Raw genomic sequence first — 23,114 nt, 5'->3', positions numbered from 1 at the left:
TCCATAAAATATAGATGAAGATAATTCTCCATTTTGCTATTTTTTTTTTTTGTAATATTTTTTAAACAATTTATTTTAAAATAAATCGCTTACATCATAAAATTTAGCCAAAAGTATTAATTTTTGTTTTCGTACTTAAGTTTTGTTTTTTTTTTAGTTAAAATTTATTAATTCCAAAAATTTCTGACATTAAAAATTAATTTTATTTCCATGTTTCTTTATTATCTGTGTGCCTTTAACTTGCATTCTATTATCTGTTTCATAATATCAGTGTAACAAAAATATTTAAGTATGCAACTAAGTATTATTAGTTATTTGAATTCAATTACTGTATATTTGCACTTTTGTAAAAATGAATGTGTATTCAATAATGGATGGCCAACCAATTACTAATTTCATATTGAGAGCCAGAATATATGAACACTGTATTTCAAAATCAAAGATTCTTTAGCTTTAGTATTTTAAGAGTGTGCAATAGAACAGTGTAAACTTGACAGTTTTTTCAGAAATATGAAAAATGCGAGTAATAAGAAACTTAATTATTGTTAGTAATGAGAAATCATCAATGAAAACATATACAGAAATATACATATTTCATTTAAAATTGAAAACTGTTCAAAATTTTATCAAAAACAAGTGGCGAATTGCTCTAAAAACATCTCGTTACAATTTATATAGAGTCGAAAACAAGTATAAATTTTCCTGCTCTATACGATAAAATTAAGCAAACAAATAATCTAATGCGGTATTTAAATATAATCAAATCAATTACGGAAGTCTTTTTTTGCATAATATTATTAAAAACTGAAATCAATTTAAGAGTCAAATCGAGTTACAGTGTCATTTACTTGCTATTAATCAATGATCACATTAATCAAAAACGAACACCTTAAAATTTATTTATCAAAATTTATTTAATTATTTTTGCATTTTATGAGCTTTATTCCTGGAATTTTTGATTTTAATTAACATTAAATTGTTGGAGAAGGTCATTAAAAGTAGTAATAATTAATAATTAATTTGCCGGATCTTACACTATATAAGGTGTTATAAGTTTAAAAAAAATTTATTAGTGATACTCTTGTGTATAAAATTCTCAGTTCTCCCAATAAATATCAAAGTATCGAAGACATTTTTTACTTTTTTTTTTTACCTTTCGTATTCACAGTTCTTAATTTATTAGAATAGATCATAAATCTTATTATAAGGTCTCTTTTACATGGTATACCTTAGCTATTATATTATCCTACGTTCAACTAGGCAACTTATTATTTTAAATTGTTATTGGGTTTTTTTTCTACTTTTTGTGTTAGCTCTATTTAAAAATCGCCAATAAATTTTTAAGGCTCCTACTTACTCTTTGCATTATTTTATTTTTTTTATTGAATGATTTAATAATATTTTTTAAGAGAAAAATATTTACAACCTAACCTCAATTATGAATAATATTTTTTAAAAAATATTTTCTCTTTTTTTTTTTTCTGATTTTCTTTTAAAAAATTTGATTTTCATCTGATTTTTTTTCTTATTTTATTTTAACAGTTCGTAATGGATATTCATGCGTACCAATTGCATTAACTGAAGGTTTAGATATTCGCGTAAATACAGCGGTTAAAAAAATTAAATATTTTCCCGGAGGAGTTGAAATTACAACAGAAAATTTAAAGACAAATAATTCATCTGTAACATATAAAGGTATGTAATTTAGATTATGAAAGCAAAATATTTACAAATAAAAAAAAAAAAGAAATTTGTTATTAATTTATAAGAATTTTGATATAAAATAAAGTTAATAGTGGTAGCTCGACTTGTTTTGAAAAATTTGTATATGTATATATGAAGAGGTATACTATTCCATGCACGCGTCTATATCGCCATCTATTTTGAAAAATAAAAATTAATAATTTTATTTTGTTATTTAATTTATACTTCGTTTTTGCAGTTTGCAATGATTTCTCGGATAAAAATTTTTAGAAAATATTTTTTCCATTATTCGCGATTTTGAAGCCTTAATCTTATACCGAAATCGACTTAATTCAGCAATTTTGCATTGTAATAGCGTCTTTGATTGTTGTATTTATTTATTTCATCAAATCTAATATAATTAAACGACGGAAGAACATACGCGCATCACTTACATTGTATGTAAGTTTAGTTAAGTTTAACTAAAGATGTGGTACATCTGCCGTTCTTGCGATTTATGTTTAGTAGGCAAACTAATACGGTGTATACACTGATCTCCATTTATAATAATATTAAAAAATTTTGGACTTTCTAAAAGTTCCTTTCGTTCTTTGTATATCTATAACATTGATATAATGTTCAGTTAATGATAAACACAAGAAACTACCTTAAGATTCGTCCGTTCTCGGTCTCTATCATGTAAAAATATTTAAAATTTAAAGTTTTATCTACTTTTTCAATTAATTGAGTTGAATTTTTTTTATACCATGAAATTTTATATGCAAGAATAAACAAGTAACAAAACCCGCCCAATTTGAAATAATGGTGGAATTTCTGAACAGCTAAAAGTAACTTACCAAGGGCTACTATCGAACTGCTGATGCAAAACTGAAGGCAAATAATTTAAATGAAACATTGTTAACTTATATTTATGCTTCGTTTTTCTTACAAATACAAATGGTCATCTTCAACAGGTCTAATTATTTGGGTTTGTGTTTCATCTATAGCTCTTATGACCACTGGAAATTTTTATTTTTAATAAAAATTTTATTTTGCTTTCCTTTGTTCAGTTACTGACATTTTTAGTTTTATTTCTATTGGACATATATGTATTTTCTTCTGTAACACTGTACTCTTCTGTAATAACGTTGAATATTGTTTGTTGTGTAAGTGTTACGTCCATATCTTCCCCGATTCCAAGTCGGTAGCGTCCTTATACCAGAAATCATAGTGTTCCCGGTAGTTTAATAGTTTCCGGTACACACATTGACCGCCTTGATATCTTTGACTCGCTTTTGAGAGAATTCAAACCGTATAGAAAATTTTGTTTTGATAGCTGGTAATTTTTATTAAATCTAAAAAAGAAATTTATCAGAAATAAGCATTTATCGTTTTAAAAAGAAAAGTTGTACTTACATTTTTTGCATTTCTAAAATATTTGATTTGTCCCTTAATACCTTCCGTTTAATGGTAATGTAAAACCGATTTTGCTCCTTACTAACGCTACTGTTGAAGTAAATAAATTATTCAAACAAACTTGAATTGAACGAAAACAAAAAAATATGAAAATGGCAGCTGAACTTTCAAAATGTTTATGCAGTAACTAAAGTGACATCTCGAATTTGATAGGTGGTACCAATCAATTTCACATTCGAATGGTAGACACTATTTCACATTCGAATAGTACCCTGTCAAACAAGTAAAATTAAAAAATTTGCAATGTCCATAAACACCGGCACATCGAAAAGTTTAAGAATGAATGGCCCTCAACAAGTAATTTAGAAGGGTTAGACGATACATTTGCCAATGTAGTAATGTTATATATCCTTTAATGCAAGTATAAAAGTAGGGCACATGTATCGTATTAAGTCAGTATTCATTAAGAAGTTAAAAAGGTGAGACGAAGTAGAAAAATATCAAAATTAACATCGGAAAAAAATCAGTTGTTATAGCTTTGAATAAGGAAAGACTGTCATTACGAGAAGTTGGAAAAAAAATTAAAAAAGAGACAGGAATACTATTGCGCATTAATTTAAAAAAATATCAACTTACGGACAGTACAAACTGAACTGCAGGGTTTTGAAGACCGAGAAAAACATTAGTTGTAGCGGATAAATTTTTGGCTATAACAAGCTTAATAGACATATCACGTTAATAAAACTAAGAGCCGAAATGCAGTATGCATTTTGAAAATAAAATATCAACTCTTACAGTAGTAAACGACTTCACGAGCAAGAGCATACATTAGCATTACAGCGGTAGACGATTCCTAGAGCAAGGATATACATCACGCCGCTCTATATCATATTTATCCGTTCTATTTCTACTTTACTCCATGCTTTGGTGTGCTTTGGTTGATATATGAGCTAAATATGTCAGTTAAATCGTCAGCAAATACTTTCACTCTCCCTCCGCCGCTTTTTATATTCACCGTTCTTATATGTAGCTAACCGAATTTTTCGAAGTAGTTACTTTGTTTTTCAGCAATTTAATGTCGCTATCACAATTAATTAACTTCTATATTTATGTAAGATTAAAGGAAATTTTTATCGCTCTACGATTTCATCCGACCATCATCACACTATACGATATAATTACATTACGTCTTCTGATACATGTGTGCACAAAACTGTGAGCTTATTTTCACGAATGTTACCATTTTTATTTAAAATTATCAATTAATTACAGAATGTTGTACAAATGAATAACTTTATAAATAATATTTGAAAAATTTCAAGAAAAAAATAAAAGAAACTTACATAGACCCGCAATTTTTCACGAATCTTTTCATATGAACAAATATTACAAAATATCTACATACAATAAATTATTAGGTAATTTATAAATTCAGTATTTCTCACTCTCACTAGCTAAAAACTTAAAGAGCATGAAAAATATGTGTAAAATGTAATCGCGATATTTCATTTTTTTGTTTTTCAAAATTACAATAATTAAAAATATTTGTTTTCATCCTAAGTATGTTATTATCGTTGGTATTTCGTAAAAGATATCTCCAAACTGAAAATCACGCGATCTCAATATAGTTTGGCTTTGGATACTGTCAAGAAAATTGTTTTATTGTGAGAGGATTATGTATTTTTTTAGAAAGGTTAAAATATTTTCATATACCCTTAAAATGTTATGAATTTTTTTTTTGGTTATAGATGGTAAAATTTTATAGAAAATAAAAAGTGAGGTTATGAAATATGCAATCAGATTGATAAATGAGTTTAAGGTTAAAGAAAAAGAATAGTTTTGGGTTGAACTTTATTAATGCCAAAAAATATTTTTAAAATATTAATTTTTTCATGTTTAAATATAATTGTTACCTTAGTGGGTTGCTGTTAAAATTTTAGAAATTTCATTTTAACAACTGAAAGTACCCCCATTACTTTCTCATTTAAGTGATAACCGAGCATAAATTATTTTAAAAAATCAAGTTAAACAAAACTCCCACGGCGGCATTTTAAATCTTGCATTTGCTTTTACTTTATCAAATTAAAACAGAAAGTCCCAATGGAATAAATTAATTGCTAAGATCATTTATTATTAATGGCACATCCTTTAATTATTTTGAAATTTTTAGACGATTTAGATTTTAAATTTATGCTTTTAAAATAATATTTCAAGTCAATTAAATGCTTGTTTGTAATTAATATTTTTCTTTTTTTTTTTTTTAATAATTCTATAAATAATTATTAAATTTCATATTTATTTTTTTTTAAAAGTTTTCTAAATAAATTTCTTTTTTGATTTATAATTTACAGCTGATCTTGCCTTATGTACATTAACACTTGGTGTTCTTAAAGTAGCTACCTCATCAGCATCAACAAATCAAGCAAATACTGTTAAATTTGATCCACCATTACCAGAATGGAAACAAGCTGCCATACAACGTTTAGGTTTTGGTAATTTAAATAAAGTTGTCCTTTGTTTTGATCGTATATTTTGGGATCCAAATTCAAATCTATTTGGTCATGTTGGAACAACAACAGCAAGTCGAGGTATACACTTATAAAATTTCCTTTAATAATTTAATATTATTTTCTCGTTGTTTTTAATTAATAATTAAGAGGAAAATTTGAAATGAGAAGTATAAATAAATAATAATGATCATAAATGGGGGAAAGAGGCAAACTAGCAAAGGAATAAAAAACATTAAAATTAAAAAACACCCAAAAAAAAAAAAAAATTGGTTTTTTTTAGTTCTGTTGGAGAAAAAAAGGAAAGCAATATTTTAAACATCACAGTATTTAAAAATACAAAAAAAAAAACATTTAAAAAAAAAAAATTATAATAAAAAATTTGGGAACAACTTGACTTAAGTGCACTATTATGCTTTGCACATTTACGTACAATTAATCAAGTGAAACTTTAGTTATATCAGATTATCATAAGATACGATTTAATTCTTGAAATTTGACTATTGTGTAGTAAAATCAGTGCATGAACAGTATAAACCAGCCTGTTTCGCTCTTTTCAAAAGTGGAATCTAAGGGAGGCCAAACCTTGGAAGTGTTGAGTTATATTTAAACCAATTGCCGGAACTTAATTTTGAAATTTAATTTCGAACCAAATTACAATTTTCATGTTCAATTTTAAAGGATCAAATGTACACCGATCGAATATTTTCTTTTAAATGTTTAATCGATGTCGGCTAACCGATATTACGAAAAGCTTTTTACTCACACTCAACAAAAGTAATCTATAATGATATTGAATCGCGTGATCTAGCCTGATAATTTTCCAGTTTAAAACATGAAATAAATGATTCATCGAACAAATTTTAAATTTAAATATTTTGAGTATTAACAATTTAGAAATGTTGTTAGGGGCCAGTCCTATTAATATCAATGACAAACCAAAATTAGTTGATACAACTAAAATGCAATCCTTAATATTTGCAAGTCTGAATCCAAATTATTAAAGAACACCAACTGATTGTCATTCCACTATAAAATTCATTTTGTTTTAACTTTGAATTATTTAATACCTTAGCGTAAATGCTATAATACAAGTCAGCTTACAACAATATATACGCATTTAAGTGAATAAAAAGGATTAAATAAATCGAATTTTGCATTAATCCGCTAATGTATTAAAATTCCTTAAAATAATTTTTTATTTTCTTCATTTTTTTTGTAATTCTTCTTCTGGTTTTTTTTTTTTTTAAATTGTGTTGTTATTTTAAAATGATTTTGACCTAAGTTGCGTTGAATTAAGCCGAATTATACAATGAGTATAGCTAATCTGAGCTGAAAGCGCGGCACATTCATATGTAGATGTTTTTTATTCTCGTTGTATAATTTTTCTTTTCTTGTTTTGTTTTTCTTCTTTTTTTTTTTTTTTTGAAAGAATTATTGGCACTTAAATTATAGCTGGAATTTTATTAACGGCTTTTTAGCGCTCCTTTTTGGACTAAATAGTACGTATGAATACAAAAAAAAAGTAAAAGAGAAAATATAAAAAAAAAATTACCAGATATATAAAATGTTGGTTACTTTGTGTAATTCGCTACTCACTTCTCATTAAATTTGTTTAACTGAAAACGCGATGATTTTTCTTTTTTTTTTGCGTTTTGTTGTTGTTGTCTTACTTGTTGTTTGCTTTTTTATTACTCTCATACGATATGCTCTTCATGCTCATTGACTTTTAAGGTATTATAATTTTGTTTTTAAGTACCCTTACAATAATAAAAAGGAATATTGTATAAATAAAAAAAAATTATGAGATTATTTATATTTTGGGATTTTTAATAATCTACAATAATTATATATATACGTATGTACATATATGAAAATTCGAAAGGGGTGGGCTAAATTACACTCAATTCCAAAAAGTGTATTCTTGAACTGACCAATTAAAAAGGAACAGGAGAGAATTTTTTTGAGAAATTAAATAAAATTTAATTGAAATAAATTAAATTTTATTAATTTTTTGTATTAAGAGGGAAAATATTATAAATTTCCTTGAAAGAAGAAGGGAAATTTAACTAAATGAGAGAGGGGAGCCCCCTAAAAATTTAGCGAACTAATTTCATTTTTTTTAATTTTGTTTTTAAAAACGCTTTTAAAACGAACGCAGATCCCCAAATTGTAATAACATGGTTTTAATACAGAATTTGAAACATAGGACTGGTGCATAATATTGTAGATAACTTAGAACCAGTTTCTTGTGTCATTTACTAAGTAGGTGACTAGTCTGACGATATTTTTACCGCATGTTGTGTGTACATATTAAATTTTATTTAAATTAGTGGATTTGTTTTGTAATTTTCTTAAGTACGTGTACATAAATTTGTTGATTGCAACTGAAATTATCAAGAATTTAACAACTACTGTAAGTTTCAATTAAAATAAATAAAATGGAATTCATACATATTTTGAGTATTAATTCAGGTGTTTTGTTCCCAAATACAATTTTCTGTTTTTGGGATCACCAGATTTCGCATATATATGATCGACATTCTCGGTTCCAGAAAGAAAAAACTAATCATTTTTTGGAGTCAGGAAAACGTAAACTTGCTCTTCTTTAAGAAAATTTTAGAATTTTGATTGTCTGGTATTGTTAATTTATTGTTAACGACAATATTGAGTTGAAAAATTGTTGCTGCGCTGAACAAGCTAAAAAGAAAGATTAACAATAAAATTCTAGTATTATTCAATTCGGTCAATAATCTGTTTTTGAAATTACCTTAAAGCTAACTGGATCTATTTTAATTCTTTTATTATTTTTTTTTTATTTTATAATATGAAATTCGTTCGCGTTTTAAACGGACATAACATTTCAATCCTTTTGAAAGAAACTTTTATTGCAAAAACATTTTTATTGGAATTTTTTTTCTGTTTCTTATTTTGTTCTTCTCTTTTCTTAATTTTTATAAATTTATTTATTTATTTTGTTGTTATTGTTGCTTTATTTTTTTGCTAAAGCACTTTTGTATGTTCAAAAAGTCATCATTTAATTTTTTAACAAGGAGAAGAAAATTGTTTGGATTTTGTGTTGTTTTCCTTTTCATTTTGTTGTTCTTATTGTTTTTCTTTTGGTTTTTAAAGAATATATAAAATGAAAACGTTTTTCAATTCATTGTACTCTTGTTTTTTTTTTGAAAAGAGTTCAAAGATTTTAAATAATTTAAGTTTTTATAAATTTTGGCAAATTTGTTATAGAAAAATTTTCGGGGATCTTTTTAAATACGAATTTTCTTTTGTTTTATTTTTTTTTTATTTTTTGGTTTGGTTTTGACTCTTAAATGAAAAAAATTCCGCGTTCATGAATTTTTATTTTTATTATTTTTAATTTTGTTGTTTCATTTGAAATATAAATGAATAAATACAAATGCCAAAGGATGTTAAAAAAGAAATATTTTCTCCGTTTTATTCTTTTTTTTTTAATTTTAACAATAAAATACATTTTTTAATGAAATTTAAAGGTTAATGAACAATTATATTGGGGAAAAAAAAAAAATATAAAAATAATTTTGAATTTGGTTCACCTAATAAACTAAAATAATATTGGATTTGGATTTTGGATAAAAAAAAAAATTTAAATGGTTTTTGAATGGCGTATTGTCGGTGAATTTTGTTTATAATCTAATTTAATTTTCAAAGTTCTCGGCGATTTGAAAATTAAGGATTTGTAATGGTAAAATTGAGAATCATATATAGCTACAATCTTCTATGAGCGATATTGTTCCATATTGAGCGGGCTCCGTATTGAGCGGACTTCATATTGAGCGTGGTCCCTATTGAGCGGGCTACATATTGAGGGGGCTCCGTGTTGAGCGATATTATTTTAACATTTTATTAACATAAACTGGGCTTAATTGGTAATTAACGCAGTATGTACATTATGTGAGGCAAGAACGGCTGGATTTGGTATTAACTCTAACAAAACTGTTAGGAATATGTAGACAGATTTCTTATAGGAAAACGGAATGACGCGGAAAGAAGGCCTATAGTATACGAGAAAATTATAACGAAATTGCACATCTGTGATATCTACAGTGACGTCCAAACTGGTTTGCAGTTTAATCGCGTAAACCAGCCAACCAACCAATTTATATTATGCTGCAACAGAAAAAATAAAACTAGAGTTTCTATATTATATTGGTATATGGGTATATGCCTTATACATTGTGAATCTTAAATCTTATTTCATATATTTTAGAAAATTTAAAAAAAAAACTTTTTAATTTCCAATAGCATATTTTAAGCACGCGACATTTTCTTTTACTGTATACACGAATTTGAAAAATATTGTATTCAGGTGGACGTGCTCCGTTGATTGAATGTGAGATATTATGTTTGAAAATTCTCATACATGCATATTTATTAACTTTAAAGGATTCAATACAATAAACGATTACATTTTTACTTCTATTTTTTAATTTTTTTTTCCTCAGGAACTGAGGCTCTTAAGCTCGACCCATAAGATATTGTGAGTCCCATCCCCATCTTCATTAAACCGCAAACAAACAAACCGCAGTATGGCAGCGACATCAAGCCCAGAGGCCTGCCACAGGGCTATAAGACCACTGATCCCCCCGAGGTATCACAGTCATAGTTCAGCAACTGCCTCGCATTCACACAAGAAATGTTCCACCGTTTCGTAGATATAAATGGCAGACCCCGTCCCCCACCCTGCTCATTCCCTACAGGGCGGGGACGGGGTTTGCCTTTCAATTTTTCTTCTTAGTTTTAATTTTAATTTAGAATTTGAGTGAAATGTTTTCCTTTTAGTTAAGCCTCAAAGTTTATTCAGTTCAATAAAATCTCATCATCACCTCTTCACAATTAAAAGCCTATAATAATCAAGCCTTTAGAAATAGAATAAAGTCATAAAATGATCATTTTTGACAATAGGTCTTTAATCAATTTTCCGATCAAGAATTTATAAATTTCTTAACAGACGTCTTTTACAAAATTTCTTTTTTTCAGCTTACATTTCTACACTTTCATATACAAATTCATAAATTAATTGGAAATTAAGTAAAAGTTTTACATTTTAATTAAATTAACAATGAAAATTTCCAAAAAAAAAGTCTTTTATACTTTCGAAAGCACATTTAAAATGCAAATTTCCGCCCACATGCATGACAAAAATGAAACATGAAAAATTAATTTAACACGAATAGCAATTAATCTAGTTTAACACTTCCATTTTAGTCAAAAAAAACAAGAGCTATATTATAAGTGTATCAGTAATTAATTCACCAACTCGGTTTCTTTGATTTTCATAAACAAATTTTTAATTTTATTTTCAATACAATTGAATTTAATTTGAATAAAAATAATTTAAAACCATTTTTATTTAATTTTATTTGAAAAGGAAATTATTCTCTCTAATGATTTTTATATTTTTTAATATAATAAAAATCTGTTGACATAAAAAAAGAACAGTCAACAGATAAAAAACAAATTTAATTGATTTCCGTTTCCGGTATTTTCTTAAATGCCTCACATATGCTGAAGACATGTAAATGAAAATTCTGCCTAAAAAATGACAATAATATTTTTTTCATAGTTTTTTTTTTAAATTTACAAAAAAAAGAAGATATTCTTTTTATCGTAAGTATTTACGAGGGGTAAAAACATGATTTCTTCATTATCCTAAAATTGGGTTCTCTTTTTTTTTAAAATTCTAATAAAAATGAAATTTATATGAAAGTTTGGTTTACCCATACGCACTTATATATGTATATAAAAAAAATAAGTGTTCACTTTCAAAAGTGTGTCACCTATACTAATAATTCATTAGTCAATGAAGGGATCCTTTTATACTTTAATAGTTATAAAGTATAGAATTAAAGAGGAATGGGAGAGGGAGAAATTAACATACTTTTTTTTAAGAATCTCAAAAGAAATAGGAGAGAAAATTGGTTGTTCTTGTTAATTTTTTTTTAATATTTATAGATTTTTGAATGTGATGAAATAAATTTTGTGTCATTAATGAAAATTCTAATGAACTTTTCTAATATGTTAATAAAATGTTTGTTATAAGTGTAATGTTTTAAGAAATAAGTTTACTTGAACGACTAAATCAAAAATATTTGAACTACTTTTACTAGAAAGCGATCATAAGGTTTATTAACGTTGTTTCAATTATAATTTTCAACTACATACAGGAACTCATATGTAAAATAGCCAATTTTACACATCTAGACATTACATGAATAAATTATAGAAATATTTGTCGATTTTTACAGGATGTACAAGATTTAACAGTACTCCCGCAGTAGGATAATAGAACGACTCGAGACGATCAAGAAATAATTACTCACATTTTGCATTTTGAGCCCACCATCTTCCATATTAGCTATACTTTTGAGCCATTAACTGAATTTTTGGAATAATAACAAAATACGCAGAAAGGTCACCAAAACTTGGGTTATAAATAATTTGTTGCGAAAAAGCTTGTTTTTGTTGTTTTGTTTTTATCGGGCACACTGTAAGCCAAGGAACAATATGAGTACCAAAATAGCAGTACAACTATGTATATAACATCACAAAAGGGTTGATTATTTCTGCCTCTTAGATCCAGTTATTTTACCCCATTGCTGTAACATTGATGTTCTTGTCTATAAAAATGGTGCACTTTCCAGTACATATAAATTGTGTAGTTGCGAGGTTGTTAATATCTGAAGTTATTTATAAATTATAAATTCGGCATCATAGTTTTTGCAGAACTTTGATTAAGAGAGTGTTAGTGAGAGGCACATTAATTTTTTTTTTAATAATAAAACCAAGCACATAGCACCATTATCTCAAATATTAAAGCTCAATTTTAATATCTCATTAAAAATTTAACTTTTTCAATATTATACTGCTATTTTATTAAAATTCTAATTTATTTTAATATTTCGTGTAAAAATTTTAATTAATTAATTTTCTATATTTTATATCGGGTTTTATTATGTTTTTATTATCATAAAACAGATGTAAATTAGAAAGTTTAAAGGAGACAGCAAAAAAATAAAAATAGCCATAAAAAGAGAAAAAAATTATTTATTTTTTGACATTATGACATTTCAAGTGGAGAGTAGCGCTATCAACTATACACAATATTACCATAATAACAATTCTTTTTTTTTTTTTTTGTATAATAATAATTTGTAGAGAAAGAAAAGCGTTCAAATTTGGGACACAATAGGTACGTATACATGTATGTATGCGAGTATGTATATGTTTTATGTTATTGGACTTAATTCTAAATTCAATTGTTGAGATGATGAAGTTTGTTTGTTACGTCAAGTTTACAAATTATATTTTCTATTATCATAATTTTCCTTATTTGAATATTCACATACAAATATACAGCAGTCTTCTCCCACATTACAAGATTTTTTTTTTGTGTCGATTGATGCCCACATATAAACTTTATCTACATACATTGGTATATAAACTTCCATGTTTGAGACACCTGTCTTATCAATAATATTGTATTCATAATTTTTTTTTTTTACCTGTTTTCTTTCACTTTTTAATAAAGTTTTGAGTGAAAAAAAAGGTTATTGTTTTTTTTTTTAATTTTTTGACATTTTGGTACTAAATTTATTTATAGCTAACTAACAATAGTTTAATTCCATAAACAAGTTTCTTGGATTGGGATGGATGCGCTTATAAGAAAAAGATTATGATAACCTTTTTTTTTATATTTAATGTTTTTTTAATTCACAATAGACCCAAAAAAAAATAATGATGAAACATATGATTTTTATTATTATTTACGCTTGTTTTTCTTTCTTATTCAAAATATAAAATAAAGAAATTTTCTTTATTATTAAATTTATGAGATTAAAAGGGTAATTTTTTTCACTATTATATTTCATAAAGAAATTGTTTTTATTTATTAAAAATTATTTATTAGTTTATTATTTATAATTTTTTTTTTTTGTATAAAATGTAATCTTGAATTTACACGAGAAGTGGTTGAGTTTATAGCATGTTAAATCTATAATACTTGTTTGGATTATGTGCATTGATTTTATGTAGTACAAACTGTTAAATGGTTCTTTTTACTTTATTTAGGTACCCAAATTAGAGTTTTGCAGTAGAAGTGCATTTAAAGTAGTTAGCAACATTCAAATCACTTTCTTAGTCGTTTGTGGAAGCTATCACAATAACAAAGCACTTTTAAAAATTTTGTGAGCTCAGCTCAATTTTTTGAGTTTTCGGTAAGACGGACGGTGAGGTATATAGTGCAATAAGATTGAATTTCGACGCTGAACAATAATATGCATATAATGTCTCACGGCATATTTTATAAATAGCGCTTTAAACGAATGATAGAGCATTTTATAATATTTATGTTGTAATTTATATATTTTCGCTAAAAATATTTTACATTCGAACTTAAAATAGTAGTTTTGCAATTATTATAACATATTTCCACATAAACTTCATTTACATCAATAACTATAATAAAATAATTAGATAAAATTAATAAAAATTGTAATTAAAACAAATTACAATGTGACATATAGAGTTTATCGACATGTATGACATACCTATATATTTTATAAAAAGCACTGGAATAAAAACTAGTACAATTTGCATATTAAATGTTATACAGTTGATATTGTTATACTTGAATTAAAAATATATTATAATGTTAATCTATTGATTTAATAACTACAAAACTGATAATGACAACATGTCTATGCTTCCTTTAAAATGACAACAACTTGTTAGTTTCACCAAATTACCAGGAGAAATTCTATCTTATATCTTGAATTATTATAACATATTGGAAATCATGCAAATACGGGTATGAATCGAACACCTTGTATAAACATATAAAACTATTATTTTTATCAATTTAAGACACCTATAAACACGCAAATATCAAAAATCTTAAAATCTTTAAAAAAATTCAATAACATCAAATCGTTAATCAAAATAAAATCTATTAAATTTACGTCGATTTATGTCAAATTGTCAACGCATTATTTCAAATATACATAAGAAGAAAAATAGAGAAAACTGATGCAATCTATCGCATAAGATTACGAAACACAAGTGTTATATAAAATTTATGTTAGAATATTTTAAATATTTTATTCACCTGTCAACAGTAAAAATACACACAACATTATTTACATACTTTGTTAATTTATAGGCACATTTTTCAAATTTTAATTTTAACTTACGATACTTACATGAGATTGCTCTGAAATCAGATGCCATAATTTGCCTATATATGAAACTTCCTGCTTTCATATACGTTCATATAAAGTGCAATGTTTATCTTTTTATATGGAATCTCTTTAATTTTATTTTACTATAATTGTAATATATAAATGTATGTCGTATATATATACCACCTACTACATAGTTAATCATATTATAAAGAGAAGCAAGAAATGCAAGAAATTTGTGATAAATATGTGATAAATATGGTATGTGAATCGATTAGGTCACCACTTCATTAAAATATTTGCCTTATTTAATTTTTTTTTTTATTTTTCTATAATCACCGCACGAAGAAAATTCATCTTCATTTTTATAAAATGTTCGTATTATAAAAAAGAAAAGAAAGATTTTATTTTCGTTTTTAATGTTCGGTATAGAAAATTTCTAGTTCCACTCGTGAAATACGTATGTATACAATTGTGGAGTACAAAGATTATTTACGTTTGAATTTCAGTTATTGATTAAAAACCAATTGAAAGGCTTATACTTGCAGGCTTATGTCATGCCAGAATTCTAATAAATTTCTAGAATATTCTTCAATTTGCAATTTTGAAATTAGTTATAAATTAGAATAATCAGCAAATTTGTTTCAAATATCATTTTTGACATTTCGAGATTTATAGACGTTTGTCAAAAGTCTATATCTGACAGGTAATGGTGCAGTCTTTCGTTTTATTGTGAATCTTCATGCAATTTTTTTTTTTAATTTCATTAAATATTTTTTTCTCACTTCTCCTTATTTACAATATAATTAAAATTTGATAACTCAAAACTGTCTTAATTCACTATAATGCGCACGTATGTCTAATTATTGTCAATAAATACTTTTGACAACTTTGTAACAAATTATTAATAATGAATTAAAATAAAACGATTATGACCGAACCGTATTTAATAACCATCACCTACATTTACACCTAAATTTTAATCATTGATTAATAAGAATAATCATAAATCAATCAATATAATCAACATTTTACAAGCTGTGAAAAGAAAAAAGGTTAACACAGAAAACCAATTTATTTCCTATAAATAAAAAAAATTTCATAAAATTTTTGCAATAAAACACAAAAGACGCACTATAAAAAAAACCATACAATTTCTAACCATAAAAAATGGCCACCAGAGGGAGACTTTATACTTTATTTTCCATGTTTTTATATTATGGTTATTATTATTATTTTTTTGTTAATAGAATTTTAATTTTATGACATTTAATAAATTCTTAACATTTTTCATAATTCTCGTCCCATTCATATAATATGAAAAAAAAAAGAGTGAAGGAACGCGATAAAAATCTATTTAACGCATAGAATTTTTTTGTAAACAAAACACAAAAAAAAGAGAACAACAGGCACAAACCAGAGAATAATAATTATCATCACAGTAGCTGCTGCGGCTAATATGGTACGGGATGATGTTATTTTGTTTGCTGTTTTGCTACCAGCAATGGTGGTTTGTGTATAACTTTTCTTTTTTGCTTGTGTACATATATGATGTAGAGACGGGCAGTGTATTTATTGTATACCTTCTATGCAAATTTTAATATTTTGTCAGTTTGGTTGCTTGACTTTTTTTTGTTGTTGTCTTTTACCATATTTTTTTCCATTTTTAATCTTAACTTCAAATCAACCTGTTAATCTCACATCATCATTTTAAAAGCACCATATAATATTAAAACTAAAATAATCAAAAAACAGGCAATATTAAAACCGGCAAATTATGTATATGGCATATACATAGATAGATTGGAAATATTTAAAACAGTATGTATGTGTACATATGTGTATATGGTTGAAATGGCTGAACCCATACCGACGAGATGTTAATCTTAATCTCATTTATTTTTATATTTTATTAATTTTATTTTTTTTTGTCTCTCGATTTTTTTTTGTTTTGATATTTTTCTTGATTCTTCTTGATTTTTTCATGTTTATCGAATCACTATCATCATTATCATTTTGGTCCAGTTGATTACGAATGACCCATAATTTATTTAATTTTATGCTTATGTTATTAATTTAATAAAAAAAATATAAGCAAAATAATACAAGAGACAAGAGAAAAATCAAATGAAATTGTCTTATTAGAATAAAGAGGGTCCTTTCTACTTATATTACCTACATTATGTATATTGTTTACTTTTTTGTTTTAAGTCTCCAAAAGTCTGAAATTCGCGAATTTCCCTGCAAAATAAAAAAAAAAGCAAATGCACAAGAATGTGAAATGTTTGTATTTGCGTAAAGTAGAAGAAATATAGGTCCGATGTCGTATGTTAAAGATTGGTGCATTACTGTACATAACTTTAGTGAAATCGAAACGAAATTAGGGAAAGAAAATTTTTTTTTAAATTTTGTTAAATTATAAGGTATTAACAAAATTAAGGTTTTGAAAAAAGGACAGTTTTTAAATAATTTCTAAAAATTTGTGTGTGTATGTATGCGAGCATATTAATTAATGAAGTTCTAGATTTGCTGTACATCCGTCATAACCCCTAGATTTACCATCTGTTTATACCCTGCAATACTCTCCTTGGGTTTTCTTTAGAAGTGGGAATCAATCGTAAACTGAAAAAATTGGCGTAGAGTCGATCCTGACGTTTTATTATTCTGTAACTATACTTCGGATGAGTCAAAGCTCACGAAATCCTTGCCTTCGGTGGTTACCAGATGCTTCACTCAGATTTCCAACAATTTCACCTTTACTTTGCACCACAGATGATCTATCCTGGCAGAACAGACATCCAGGATGAGACACGTATTAGTCTTACCTGTTGAGTTGTAACTAGCTCTTAAGAATGAGAAGGAAAAAATAAGCAGGCCTGAAAGCCTTTTAACTCCTTCTCCCATCCCCAGAAGGTGACTGTACCAATGAACTTTCTTAACCTTAGATTTCCTATTCCACCTTATCGGGAAAGTTAAACCTACCAGATACTGCCGAATGGCTATATCAACCGACATTGCTCTCGAGTTCATCGATCTCACTCAACCTCCTCACCACGGCATGGTAGATGTTGCCCGAGTTATGACAAACAGTTATATAACAGTTAAATCGGAAAACCTTACAGTTAGACGAAGAGAAAACAAAATTAGAAAATTAATATAAAATACGAATTTGTTTTTTCTTTAAAATAAAAGTGCATTCTTTAAGCAAAATGTAATATGATATTTCTTAAATTTTACATTTAAAGTCTCGTGGATTTTTGTAGCCGTGTATGTATAAAAAAAGACTGCTTATTTTTTTTTTATACATAAATAAAGCAAAAAACTGCACATATACGTAAGTAAAAGAATTATGTGTTTCATGTTCTCCCATATTCTACATAATAAACTCAATAAACTAACGAAAACATAAAATATAATGCAATTTAAGGTTGCCTCTATAGTTTGTATAACATATTTGAAACTTACTCTCACATTACACTAAAAAAAAAAAACCGAAATCGGCAGAAAAAATTATAACAAAAAAAAAAATAAGAACAAGCCACAAAATATATAAATTTTTTTTTGAGAAGCTAAAATAAACTGAAATTTTATGTTAATTAATTAATTTAAATGACTTAAAATATAAAGAAACGAAAACTGAAATACACACACGTAAAATAATATTACGATATTAATGTCTCCCCTTCATTTACCGTCTCTCTTATAAAAAATTCTCATCATCCATATACGCGTATAACTTTTACGTAGAATTCCGTATATAATTTCATCACAAAAAAAAACACATATAACAAAGTTAGAAAAAAAAAGTTCTTCAACTGAAAGGAGAGGTTCGTATAATGTCACCATCATTCCAACTTCTTCCTTTATTTTTCAATTTTCTTCTTATTATTTTTTTTTTCTGTAAAAAGTAAGCTTGCTTACGCATTTTAATTCGTTATATGATCAGAGATACAAAAAATTACGAGATTTTCGTAAAACATAAAAACAGAAAAAAAAATTGTTTTTTTTTTTGTACAGGCTTTTGTACGCGGATTGAATATCCCATGAGATTAAATTTCCTAATTTTGAAAATCTTTAAAATGTAAATAATGCACTTGAGTAAGATCTACACAATATTTGTAAGTATATACGAGTATAAAAGGAAAAGTGAATAAAAGTAGGATTTAATTTTTTTGTATGTACTTTATATAGAGTACTACTCGTATATTATATGGTTGGTGCTCTTATAGAAAACATGATTAACATAAAATGTAAAAATATTAAAAAAAATTGTTGGTATTTATATACTCAAAGGATTAATAATTTATAAATTGACTTAGAAATAATTCGACCATGAAACACCAATAATAAAAACAAGGATATTTAATATGTATATGTGCATGTATGCATGTAGATCAATTAAAAAATTCAATTATTTGTTTTCTTAAAATCACAAATAAATAACAAGAATATTTGATTTTATTTATTAAAACAATAGTAAATAATTTAAGAGAACAACAGCGTCGAAGTGTAAGCATTGACGAAAGAGAGCACAAAAATTTGATTAGAAACAATTTAAGAATCTGAAAAATTTCTGGTTTTTTTAACAATAACAAAATTTTTTTTAACATTTTTAGCATTTCTCTGTCTACAATTTAGATTTATGTATATAATTTAATTATACTTAATTTAGTTAATTAATTATTTGCGAACAGTAATGTGCTAAGTGCAAATCCCACATAATATCAAAGATTCAATTTGATTTTTATATAGATTTAAATCTGTTTTCGGCCACAATTTCTCCGTCATATTAAACATTTAACTCCTGATTCATGTATCATCGCAGAATATTTCGCCACAACATTTTATAATTGCTAAAAGCCAAAATCCGCAATCCTTCTTTCGTATAGACAAAATTTATGGAATGATCACTTAAAGCTTAACAATACCATTAATATTTTGAAACCAAGACTAAATTAATACTTCAAACAATCTAATTTTCCCATTAAGATTATTGCTTAATACACTCTCAAATAGCTTTGTTGTTGGTTATGTGAACATAGTCAATTGAATTGTGTAACATTCTTCCACAATTTCTTTGAATTAATTTTAATACATTGTGTATGTGTCCTACTACACAACTTTTTATACATTTATTGAAGGCATATTACAAACTTGTATACTTTTTAATTAACCTTAATTTTCTGTTATAAAATTAAGATATGAAAAATTTTTTTTTTCCTTCACATATTGTCCCAGTCTTTCTGTTTAATTATGTAATTATTCTGTTTAATTATGTATAATAAAATGTAAATTATTTTAATTTCATTATCTATATAATTTGATAATTTTACTGTTCTCTACTGTTAAAAAATATTTCCAAAAAAATTTTTACTTTAAAAATGAAACCAGTTTTAATTAAGAATTTATTGTTCTACGCGTTTGCGTTCGCGCTATATAAAAGTAGCGTTTCTCATTGAAAAAAACAACAACAGAGAATACCAAATAGTGTTCCCACTCAATAAAAACAAAATGTATCCAATTTCGAGAAATAAATGTATCAAAAATGTATCCAGCCTCCTAAAGTAGAATTATTATACTAAATCGTCTTATTTTATACCAATAAACTTGTAAATAATATTAATTTGCTTTATTCAACAATGTGAGTTTCGTTATTTATAGTAAATTCTTTTTTTTAGAAATCACACAAAATTTTAAAATGTAGCCAATTTCGGCATTTTAGCAGATTTGAGTATCTTTGTATCCAAGCTAAATTTTAAAGCAAAAATGTATCCAAATGGATACAATTGTATCCAAGTGGGAACGCTGAGTCCAAACAAAATCCAAGCAAACAGAAATCTTCAATTTAATTTTAAAAGAAAGAAGAAAATGTAAAAATCTTTTGATTTCCATTTAATTTTTATTTTTAAATATTTTGAATTCGACAAAAAAATTTTTTTTTTTAAATCTTAAATATCTTTTTAAATTAGATTGGATGAGAATAAATTTTTTTTTTGAATTTTGTCGCCTGTTTTTCGTCGATTATGATACGAAGAACGATAGTATCAATTACAGAGCAATAAAATTGAAAAACAAAATTTAAATTTAATGAAAAGAGAGAGAGAAAGAGAAAAAAAATTTAAACACCTTTGTCATTTCGACAAGCCACCATACTTATATGCGAGAATAAGAGAAAACAACCAGAGCCTATTCACAATATTTTTTTTATAAAGAATCAAATTAAATTTTGAATAATTTTATTTATTATAAGAAAATGTAAATTTAAACAACCTTATTTATTTCAATAATAATAAATGTAAGTGAAAATATATGTATGAATGTATGTAAGTGTTTATATGGTGCATCCACATGCATTACAAATATAGGATATTTAAAAAAAAAAAAAAAATTTATTTTAAAAAAGGAATTATAAGAAAAAAAGAAACAAAATTAAAAGGCGAAAAATAAATATTCATTTACTTGTCAACATATTGTTCTTGACAAATTTTATTTATGACCAACCAAAAGGCTCGAGACTTTTATATATACTTAAATAAAACTATAATACAATAATATACAAACATATAAACATGAAGAGAATAATACAATAACAAATTTTAGGTACGCGTTGGATCAAAATTGAATTCACAATTTATTATAAGAAATGAAAATTATATAAAAGAGAATTTTTTTTTAAAATCGTATAACAGATTGGCTTATTTTACAAAATATAATCAATAATAATAATTTTATAATATAAATAAATAATTTGGATCTAAAACTTTGTATATTTGAATCTTTATATTATTAAATTTTTTGCATATTTATAGGGGTTTTGTGTAAGCATAAAATAGGTTGTGAGGTTACAGTCTCCAAAATAACATAATATGCATTTGTTAAATTTTGTAAAACTTAAGAAAATTAGAAATTTAATTAAATAAGGAATATGAAATTAAAATGCATTTTATTTGTATAAAATGAGACAACTCCAACAATAACTGTTCTTTCTAAGTCGTTCCTTGTCTATATCACGTAAAACAGATCAAATACTATATCCAACTAAAACTGTTATTGTATTACTTTAATAATCACGTAAAATAGTAAGAGAATCTTAGGTTAAACTCACAACACATAACACGTATTGCACGATGCACTATAATAATAGTGGCCACGTCTATACCATGCTCCTATTTTCTCCCACTTATTTATTCCTACTTCCTTCCCATTTATTTTTAGTTCTGCCAGGTGTACCTAAAATACATGATTAATATTTATTAAAATTCTTATTATTAGATAAATATGGTCTTGTATAGACAGACTATTTAAAACATTTAAAAGCATTTAATAAACCTAAAAACAAAAGTAAAAACATAAAAAAAAAAGAAACTCAAATTCTCCGCGACTGTATGAATATGTGTGATTACATTACATACACTTAACATTAAAAACGATCCCGATTTGTCTGTCACTTCCCAATGTCACAATGAAAGAAATACCATTAACTTTTGGTGCTGATGCAAACGCAAGTAGCAAAGAAAAAAAAAATATCTAAAAAAAAGGAATACAAAAAATAAAAATAAATAACAAAAAAGTAAAAGCAGAGGAAATGAAAATTCATCAGTTTTTACCATTCGCAGCTCACAATAAATTCGGTGTACGTCTGTGCTGTTAATCCTCCTAATCCTTTGTTTTGATATTGGGTTTAAAAATATATTTTGTTTTTTTTTTTTTTTAGAAGAACAATAATAATTTTGTTATTTTTGTTCTTCTTCTTTCTCTCTCTCTTTCTATATTTTATTGTTTCCTATTCTTTCTTTTTCTCTTGTGACTTTTTTCTTTTTCGCTTATTTCTTGAGTTTGAGACCAATTTATTAACCAAATATTTATATATATAGAGAAGAGGGGAAATATAAAATTCAATATTGTGTATAATTTTTATATTCAATTCCCATGTTCTGCTGATCAGAGATATTTAAATATTTTAATGTACATATTTATAAACATATTTATTTATTTATTTATTTATTTATATACATATAATATAAATATATTTATATAATGATGGATCAATAGGATTTAAATTAACAATGACAGATGGTTGAGTTTTGGTGGTGCTTATTGCGCGTTGCGTTTTATATCTTGTACTCTTACCATATAGTCTGCTGAGTGAGAAAAGATTTAAATCAGGTGATAAAGTTATCGGCATTTTTATTTAAAAAAAAAAAAGTACAAAAAAACAAAAGAATTAAAGTGAAAATATAAAAATTAAAAAAATGATTATTATTCATTCAAAATGATGCTCCCAATTGATTTA

General features: G+C 25.7%; 1 protein-coding gene across 1 annotated transcript in view; it reads left to right on the top strand.

Moving 5' to 3' along the window:
- Positions 1 to 23,114, top strand: part of LOC129613582 (possible lysine-specific histone demethylase 1-like) — a 66,879-nt gene that overhangs the window by 41,499 nt on the left and 2,266 nt on the right. Inside the window, exons 2-3 of the mRNA XM_055527712.1 lie at positions 1,543 to 1,695; positions 5,451 to 5,687. Coding sequence (XP_055383687.1) covers positions 1,543 to 1,695; positions 5,451 to 5,687 — 390 coding nt within the window. The remainder of the gene's footprint in view (positions 1 to 1,542; positions 1,696 to 5,450; positions 5,688 to 23,114) is intronic.

This window comes from Condylostylus longicornis, unplaced genomic scaffold (genome assembly GCF_029603195.1).
Source record: "Condylostylus longicornis isolate FDR11 unplaced genomic scaffold, ASM2960319v2 ptg000084l, whole genome shotgun sequence".
Classification (NCBI taxonomy): Eukaryota; Metazoa; Arthropoda; class Insecta; order Diptera; family Dolichopodidae; genus Condylostylus; species Condylostylus longicornis.
Note: the sequence above shows the minus strand (reverse complement) of the source record. Positions and strands in the feature narration are given on the sequence as shown.